This window comes from Triplophysa dalaica, chromosome 9 (genome assembly GCF_015846415.1).
Source record: "Triplophysa dalaica isolate WHDGS20190420 chromosome 9, ASM1584641v1, whole genome shotgun sequence".
Taxonomy (NCBI): domain Eukaryota; kingdom Metazoa; phylum Chordata; class Actinopteri; order Cypriniformes; family Nemacheilidae; genus Triplophysa; species Triplophysa dalaica.
Genome location: NC_079550.1, coordinates 4,762,849 through 4,772,355, shown reverse-complemented (window position 1 = coordinate 4,772,355; position 9,507 = coordinate 4,762,849). Strand labels below are relative to the sequence as shown.

The 9,507-nt window shown below is 46.9% G+C and overlaps 1 protein-coding gene across 1 annotated transcript; it reads right to left on the bottom strand.

The window, feature by feature from the left end:
• Positions 1-7,485: 7,485 nt before the first annotated feature.
• On the bottom strand, positions 7,486-9,266 carry LOC130428707 (zona pellucida sperm-binding protein 4-like). Its single transcript, XM_056756900.1, has 8 exons — positions 8,960-9,266; positions 8,700-8,887; positions 8,535-8,632; positions 8,308-8,465; positions 8,007-8,199; positions 7,788-7,935; positions 7,632-7,704; positions 7,486-7,556 (listed from the first exon to the last, which is right to left on the bottom strand). Exons 1-8 carry the CDS (start codon positions 9,264-9,266, stop codon positions 7,486-7,488), a joined length of 1,236 nt encoding a protein of 411 aa, XP_056612878.1.
• Between the last annotated feature and the right edge of the window lie 241 nt (positions 9,267-9,507).

Below are 9,507 nucleotides of genomic sequence, written 5' to 3'. Positions count from 1 at the left end.
CCTCGGTTGACGGCGCAGAGGAAAAAGGCTATGAGAATCTGCCTCCCCTGGATGAGTCAGTGGCTGCACATCTGTGTCCGCCTTCGGCCATCGGTTGGAAGGCGAAAGCAGCTCATCCCTCCAAGCCGTGCAGAAACACATCGGCCCTTGCTGGATGCGCTTTTTCGTCTTCCGGCCAAGCGGCTTCAGCACTGCATTCCATGGCAGTGCTCCAGGTATACCAGGCCAAACTTCTCCAGGGGATGGACGAGTCTGGCACTGACATCACGCCCTTCAAAGAGCTGCGGAGCGCAACGGATCTTGCTCTACGCGCGACCAAGGTCACGGCCCAGGCGATAGGCAGATCCATGGCCAGCCTCATGGTACTCGAGCGTCATCAATGGCTGACACTCACGAAGATCAAGGAGGCTGACAAGGTCCCCTTCCTCGATGCTCCAATTTCCGCCACCGGCCTCTTCGGACCAGCAGATGAGGGTTTCGCGGATCGTTTCACGGCAGCGCAGAAGTCTTCGCAGGCCATGAAACATTTCCTGCCAAAGAGACCTGGATCCAGACCTGCTCCGGCTCGCCCCAAACCAGCGCCGGCTCAGCAGCCTGTCAAGGCTGCGCCACCGCTGCTCAGGAGGCTACCGGAAGCGAGACTCATCAACGCTCTCGCTCGGGGAGACGCTTCCCCCACCCTCAGCGCCAGGGACCCCGGCCAAAGATCACGCTGGACCCTGCGCCTCAGGCACCATCCTGAGACCTATGTGAGGAAGAGGATGTCACCGTGTCTCGCTGTTGCTGGACCTCCTCTAAAGAAAGCTCTGGTATGTGCCCAAGCACCCCGTTCTGTCCCGGGTGCCGGCAAAAACGTGTTTACCGTTGTTGTTGCAAATGCTGGGTCTGTTCTCATGCCCGCACAACCCACCGCTGTTCTAGCGGATACTTTAATAAAACACAAACATTGTCAGAAAAAGAGCAATCTTCCTCTTCCACTGTCCACGGGAGTCAAGCCCCCAATAGGCGGCATACCTCCACAATGCATTCAACCCCACGCCCTACGGGTCGAGGCCTGGCAGGCCATCCCCGGGGTATCGGATTGGGTTATGAGCATAATATCTCGGGGATATTCACGAGTTCGCCCTGACAGATAAACAGCTCCGTTATAGGGATAGATTGGTAAAGCATGGGTATGCATGTTATGCGTATTGGCGTGTTGTGCTGGGAGTGGGCTCCGAGCTCACCGGATCTATCCGAACCCGGAGCACTCTACCCTGGTTAGGGCAAGTGCGCCGGGCTCGTAACCGGCTCGAGCCCAGAACACACCCCCCCGAGGGTCCAGCTGGACTGAGGAAATAAGAGGAGCCGGGGTGGAGGAGGGATGTTTATCTGGCAAGAAGCATCAGGTAAGACTGCTTGTCTATTTATAGTAGAGCTTGCTTGAGCTGATAGGGTAGGTGCTGTGATTGCTAATGATGTACCAGCCGAGATGGTTGTGCAGAGATTGCATGCTCGGCTGATAGGTATTTGCTGGTGATTGAACGGCGTGCTGATTATATGCTTAGGTTCCTCCCGAACTTTGTTAATAAAACATCATTTCACGAGTTCGCCCTCACAGATAAACAGCTCCGTTATAGGGATAGATTGGTAAAGCATGGGTATGCATGTTATGCGTATTGGCGTGTTGTGCAGGGAGTGGGCTCCGAGCTCACCGGATCTATCCGAACCCGGAGCACTCTACCCTGGTCAGGGCAAGTGTGCGGGCTCGGAACCGGCTCGAGCCCAGAACACACCCCCCAAATGCTTATAAAACTGAACATCCGCCGAAGTACGCATACTTCCCCCAAAAACCATGCTTGGCGTTACGGAGGTGCAATCCGGAAGCAGGTAACTACGAGAGGATGAGGGCCCCGCTGGGGCGGTAACTGCTGTGATGCATGCGTCATGATTGGTGTCTGCTGCTGCAGAACACTTGTTGGAAGCTCGGGCCACTGCGGGGCTGTTGCTGCTATGCTGCAGGCTTCATGTTGTTTGGTGTCTGCTGCTGCAGTGCACTAGCTGAAAGCACGGAGCGCTGCTATACTGACTCTGTGATGAGTGATGTCTGCCGATTCAGATTACTAGATGGAATTTCTTGCCACTAAGGGGCATTCGCTGCTGCGGTACTGACTTCATGACGGGTGGAGTCCATGCTGCGTAGTGCTAGTTGTAATCTCGAGCCCCTTCGGGGGCAGTCGCTGCTGCGCTACTGACTTCATGGCTAGAGGTGTCTGCTATGCGAAGCATGATTTGGAGCGTGGGCCCCTTTTCTCTTCATGACGAGATGTGACTGCGCCGCAGAGCACGATTTGGAAGCACGAGCCCCTGCGGGGGCGGTCGCTGCTGCTGTACTGGCTTCACGAGGAGATGTGACTGCGCTTCAGATCACGAGGTGAAAGCTAGGGCCCCTGCAGGGGGCGGTCGCTGCTGCGATACTGCCTTCTTGGTGAGAGGTGCCTGCGCTGCAGAGCACGAGTTGGAAGCTCGGGTCCCTGCGGGGGCGGTCGCTGCTGCGATACTGGCTTCATGACGAGATGTGACTGCGCTGCAGGTCACGAGTTGGAAGCTCGGGCCCCTGCGGGAGCGGTCACTGCTGCGATACTGGCTTCGTGTTGAGAGGTGCTTGCGCTGCAGAGCACGATTTGGAAGCACGGGCCCCTGCGGGGGCGGTCGCTGCTGCGATACTGGCTTCATGACGAGATGTGACTGCGCTGCAGGTCACGAGTTGGAAGCTCGGGCCCCTGCGGGAGCGGTCACTGCTGCGATACTGGCTTCGTGTTGAGAGGTGCTTGCGCTGCAGAGCACGATTTGGAAGCACGGGCCCCTGCGGGGGCGTCGCTGTTGCGATACTGGCTTCATGACGAGATGTGACTGCGCTGCAGAACTCGAGTTGGAAGCTCAGGCCCCTGCAGGGCGGTCGCTGCTGCGATACTGGCTTCATGTTGAGAGGTGCCTGCGCTGTAGAGCACGATTTGTAAGCTTGGGCCCCTGCGGGGGCGGTTGCTGCTGCGGTGCTGGCTTCATGACGAGATGTGACTGCGCTGCAGATCACGAGTTGGAAGCTCGGGCCCTTGCGGGGCGGTCGCGCTGCGACACTGGCTTAATGACGAGATGTGACTGCGCTGCAGATCACGAGTTGGAAGCTCGGGCCCTTGCGGGGCGGTCGCGCTGCGACGCTGGCTTCATGAAGAAATGTGACTGCGCTGCAGATCACGAGTTGGAAGCTCGGGCCCTTGCGGGGCGGTCGCGCTGCGACGCTGGCTTCATGACGAGATGTGACTGCGCTGCAGATCACGAGTTGGAAGCTCGGGCCCTTGTGGGGCGGTCGCCCTGCGACGCTGGCTTCATGAAGAGATGTGACTGCGCTGCAGATCACGAGTTGGAAGCTCGGGCCCTTGAGGGGCGGTCGCGCTGCGACGCTGGCTTCATGAAGAGGGACCTTCCAGCCTTACACGCCCGGGTCCTTTTTGGCTAAGACTAGAACGCTCGGCTGTGGTTGCCCTCAACCACACCGGCACCTAGCATTCCCTTGGGACGATTTACCGGATTAGGCCACCTATTAGTTTGGCTCTTCCGTCTTTCGCAGGTTTCCCTGCCTCATACCTATTCTCGAGCCACGGCTCTGGGATTTATATTGTTTTTCGTTCCACTTGTAGCATGGCGGGATCATATTGATTCTCCAAAGTGAAGTATCGAGTGAAGTATCGAAAGGGAACGTACTCGGTTTCTTACTTAACCTCGGTTCCCTGAGATACGGGAACGAGTACTGCGTTCCTTGCCGTGCTTACAAGCTGCATATGGTCGTCGCTTCAGTCGAATTAACCTGAAGACACTACGGCGATGTGTCTGCTTATATAGCCATAAGCCCCGCCCCTTCTGGAGGGATTCATCGCTATAGGTCCGTGCAGCTTCGCATTTATTGGCGCAAAGTTTTACTTTGCACGCACCAATGGCCGTGCAGTATTCACTGCGTTATTGAAAAGCTTCAGTCATCGGAAGAAAAGGAGTTTTCCCCATAGCGTCCTGCTACGCAGTACTCGTTCCCGCATCTCACGTTTTTGACTGTCTGTACAACACTATGCAAATCTTTGTAAAGGTGAAAAGACTGATTGATTTATTAACTGTTTGTTTGGATTCTTGCTTACATGGAAATGAAGATTTATTTTAAAATAAATCTACAACAATGAGCATTCTTACATCTTGTGTGGACATCTCAGTAGTAAACCAAGCGTTCGCGTCCATTACAAGGACTGTCCAGCATCCCTCAGCTGCTTAAAGTAGAAGATTTGGCAGTTTACAATATTTGTGGGATAATGATGATAAGTCTATACAACCAAAGCATTTTCCAGTAATACAATGTAAAAGTGCAAAAATAAAATGGTGCTATATAACATAAATAAAATATTTATAAAATATGCATTAAAGCAGTTACGGCAGTTTCATGCAGTCTCCTTAATATTTTTCCAAATAATTTATTTTGGGGCTGTTCATTGATCACCTATGGTACCGGTGTGGTACCGGTAATAGATTCTATTATCAAATTTTGTCTACTTGCCTTTATAAAGCAGTTATACCGTACGGGTAGCTAGGTTTTATATCAAACTAAATAAAGTGATATTTGAGCTATGTAATGTGGTCAGCCGTTACAAATCAGGGTATTTTATAACTGTTTAGAACTCTGCTAAACCAATCAGAATCAAGGACCAGAAGGTTATAAAAAGTGTCATATATCCTGAGGATATGATGTGATGTGTGAGAGCTGCAAGTAGCAAAGATGCTGAAACGACTAGAAATAAATGAAATACCACGTATTTGAGAAAAAGAGGCATAGGTGGGAATGAACTCAAGACAATTTTGCATAGTAGTGCACAAAACGTACGTCACAAGTTTAAAAGATATCGCAATTTATGACAAATTTCGAAATGGCGGATAGGCCGATCATCCAATTGTGACATAATCGTAATTACCTGATCCGGCACGACCGAATTGGAATCCGTAGATGGCGAGATCACACCTGTAGCAGCAGCAGTAGTGCAAGTGATCAGGTTCTTGGACGTACGGGTAAACACACGGACTAACTAAGTGATTCTGATTATGGTCTTGGAAGTTTCTCACTAATTCTCTGTTCTCCATAGATCTACGGTGGGAGCAAGCATCGGTTGGGCCCCTGAATGTGAAGGAATTTGGCTTTGGTCGACTGTAATTTGAAATGGTCATGTAATGAATAAAGCCTTTTAATTGATTTATACATGGTCTAGAAGTGGTCGTCCTTCAGGAAGTCTTACATCTCTCATTTACATGTTTGCCATTTTATGGTTCTGATTTGTCACTCCAAGCCTTTTTAAAGTATGTGAGTACTTGCAGTACTTTTACTGATTTTTTTTGCTAGGAAATGCATGGTAGGTACAAGAAGCCTGTACCTACCCAAAAATAACATCCCTATACCCTGAGGTTAAATGGGTGAACAATAGTGTGGAACTTTGTTTGTGAGCTTAACTTCACACAAACTGCAAATTCTTCTTAATTAGATTTGGTTGACTTTGTTTCCAAGAATCAATGATGTTGACTTGATCAAGTTAAGACTCATTGTGGCAAAGACTCATGTAGTTTGTGAAGAACTACATGTTAATGACATTGCTTCTCTAGCAGTTACTGCAATGCATATGTGGTAAGTGGTGTTTTAATAGAAGCTAGAGTCTTTCTTGAGTGACATTGCTGAAGCATGAAGATTAATTATTGCCACTGTACACAATGTTGCATTTAGTATGAACATGCTATAAGATTTTCGCTTATCAACTTTGTTTTTAGTTGGCAGTTGGTTTTAGTAACTCCAATTTCAAATTGTTTTTGCAAGGCTGCTTTCGGAGAATACACCTTTGCAATGTAAAAATAAGAACTATTCTCAACAATGCCTTTTTATGAGCATTAACTCTTAACTGTATTGGACGTTTTGGTGCACATTCCAATGTCCGGTGATTTGGGAAAATCTACCTGCCAACTGTTTTTTGCCAAAACAGGCAGTTACTCCTACACAACATATTTTGGTAACACTTCACAATGTGACCCTGGACTACAAAACAGGTCCTAAAGTAGCACTGGAATATTTGTGGCATTAGTCAACAAAACATTGCAGGGGACAATTCTTTTTATGCCAAAAATCATTGTGATATGCGGTAACGATCATGTTCCATGAAGATATGTTTTGATATGCAAAAAAAAAGCCAGTCTCCCTACATTCGACTGTGAAGAGTCCCAGAAAACTGAATGGAATCACAATGAATTAAAAATTTTAGTGTAAAGTGTATGATTTATCAGAATCCATTCCTTATTTTGTTTAATATCTTTATTATAAAATACTAAGTAACAGAAATACTTTACATTTTATGAAGGGAAAACAATGTTTGACGGTAATCATAAGGCAAAACATTTAAGGGCAAATATACATATAAAACAAAAGCGTAAATAAACTGCTGGAAGCTCAATATTAATGCTTCGTGTTTAAATTCTATGAATTTTAAAACAAGGCACAATATAAAACAAGTCAATTTAAGCACAAAGCAAGGTCAATGTTAATGTTACATTAGTTTCATAATATTGAACATGTTAAATTGTACATTAATGTCGGCTGCGACTGTTTTGCAGGTTGTGCGTGGTTCTCTGTGTATAGTATAATGCAATGTAAGTCACTTTAGATGAAAGAGACTTCCAAATGCATAAATGTAAAGTGCATTACCAACTTGGTGGGGATCGGCAAAAAACTGATTTAACCAATTCACACAACAGCTAGATTAAAACTACAAAATGTGTTTAACAGCTATGCTCAAATACAGTACAAACAATTTGAAAGTTTACAAACTAGTAAATATTTCTGGAAAACGGTTTTACATTAAAGTTGTACAAACTGCCAAATGAAAGTTTTTATTCCCAAAGAGAAGGACAAAATGAATGAAATAATTTAAGTGGTGGAGCTGATGCCAGGATGGCATTGTATGTGACTGTACGGTTGCATTTAATACAAATGCCATAATGCAGTGAAATTAGTCAAAACATTATCTGAAGCATTTCTTCACCTTGATGTTGGGGTCAACGTTTACCAACAAACGCAGCTCTAAAATTGTATTGAACAAGTTCAATTACTCAATGTTAAGACATCCCACATACCCCTAAAAACTCCTCAAACCTATCAGAGTTTTAAGTGTCACAGGGAATCAAGACAGTTAATAAATGTTGCACAAGCTTGAGTCAATGCATCTTTGGTCTGTACAGCTAGAAATCATCAGATATCAAGTGGTTAAGAAGCACATCTAAGGACAGTCAACCTTCTGTGGTTGCTTTTAAAATCAGCGCTTCCTTTCAAAACACTGCAACTGTCCTTGGGGGAAAAACTCACAGAAAATGCCACTGTGTAAACAAATGCTGACAACAGGTGTAGTGTAATAACTTTATTAAAATCAGCAATGGAATTTACATCGTAAGGAAAACACCTCCACTGGAAACCACAGTTTCTTCACTCCTTTTTACAGCAACAGCCCTTCCTGGAACACAAGAGAGGCAGATGAAACGGACGGATGTCTTTTGATGTTGTATACAAACCAAAGTTATACACCTACTTTTCCTGGCACAGCTCTGCTCACAGGAACCAGAAGCAGGGTGGCACACCGCAGTACTACAGTGAATATAGATCTGACCAACAAAGAGATCAGCTTTAGCAACAAATACAAAAAGGCAATTTGGAGGATAGGAAAAGGGCTGTAAGGAAATCATACAGTCTCCTGCAGAGGGGCCAGTGAAGATGGATCCACAAACGTGAACATCTTCACAACAAAGCGCTTGTAGTGGGTTGGGAACTGAAGACCAGTCGAGCCAACTTCAGGAACCAGTGCAGTCAGGTAACGGTCATCCTGGTAAGGACATCTAAAACAGAAGTGACAGTCAGGACTCGTTCACAGCACACAATCTGGACAAATGCTTGGGATCCTATTCACCCATCAACTAGAAGATCCCACTGGGGTAGACTGAGAGGACTAGGGGCTGATGTCGCCCAACAGTGCCCCAACATCAGGACAAGATTCGGGTCAGTCCTCTCCAAAATGCGCACCTCAACATACACTGGGTCTCGCAGTACCTTCGTGACTGGATACTCATCCTCACCGTAGTAGGACGTGTACGCCTCATCTCCTGAGGATGAACACTTATTGTTACTGTCCCAGCTAGAGTTTGAGACCAGTGCAACAAAAGTACCACTCCTCTTGAGAAGCATTTTTTTGAAGACGAGCACATCATTACCTTCTGCACATCCTTTAGTGACACATTGGCCATTTGCCAGTCTAAGCTCCACCCTGAGGGGTCCAGGAGCAGCTACAGGTGGAGGAGCTGGAACGGTGTTGACCTCAACAACCAGAGCTTCCACAGCAGTGGCAGAATATCTACACTGGAAGAGAAGTCTAGACAACAAACAGTGAGCTTCCATCAGTTCAAGAATTCACAGTACTGAGAGAACACAGATGACCTACTCAAATTGACTGTCCCTTGTGATTGAGCCAAGAGGTCCAATCCCCACTTCATAGGATGAAGTCATTCTGTTCTCATACACCACATAGCCATTTTCCTCCTGCAAGCAAAAACACGATTGACATCAAATCTGTTCCAGACACCCAAATCATCAACAGCAAACTCACCGTCATGCTGGTGCCACAGGCGGTGACTGGAAACTGGTATATGGCAAAGGAAGGCGTGGAACCAACAGGACCACAAGATGCTTCATTTCCACCCAGCAGACGGACCGTGTCCAGACTCAACCGAGGCAAAGTAACATCTCTGGCCACCACCAGCACAAACTGACCATCTCTTATACACTGGACAGTCACTGTAGCGAGAGATAGAAAGTTCTCAGGTAATCAGCTTGGTAAGAAACATTGCACTGATTTAACACCCCTACCTGACATTCCATAATAGCACTGCTGTCCATTAAAGCAGCAGTTTATAGCTTCACACTCTGCACCACTGATACCAGGTTGTCCACACTGGATCTGCTCATAATCAGCTACAGCACACTTGTCAAGAGTTTCTGACTGCACCACTGGCTTCTGAAGTGGAAACTTCTGAGAAAACTGTTGTTCAGTTTGATGGAAGACTGGTGATTGAGGTCCCTGGGGAAAATTACTAAACTGTGGCACGGCATGACAGAAAGCACAAAACCATGCGCAAATAGCCACAAGGCAAACCATCCCTGTACTTCCCGCCATCCTGCTACAAGTAGACTCTCTAAGAATCGTGTGTTTAGTCTTATATACTCTGTAAACCGGCAGTCAGAATTTGTTGTTCCTCCTCGATCAATTAACAATGATTGTTCTCCAGACCTGCTGAAAGCTACAAACGGTGAATTCTGTTCACTCTCAAGATTTTATACGATCGTGTTTTGACCAATCTCTACCAAGCGTACTTTCACAAATGTTAAGTTCTCAACATTTGATTGCAAGTTTCTCA

Bases quoted from the DNA above. Each gene is read 5' to 3' on its own strand.
- LOC130428707 (XM_056756900.1), bottom strand. From the start codon at position 9,266: ATGGCGGGAAGTACAGGGATGGTTTGCCTTGTGGCTATTTGCGCATGG. The intron at 7,936-8,006 runs GTGAATAGGATC...CTTCTGTTTTAG, and splicing joins TGGGATCTTCTAGTTGATGG to ATGTCCTTACCAGGATGACC. The intron at 7,705-7,787 runs GTATGATTTCCT...TTTGTTGGTCAG, and splicing joins TGGCCCCTCTGCAGGAGACT to ATCTATATTCACTGTAGTAC.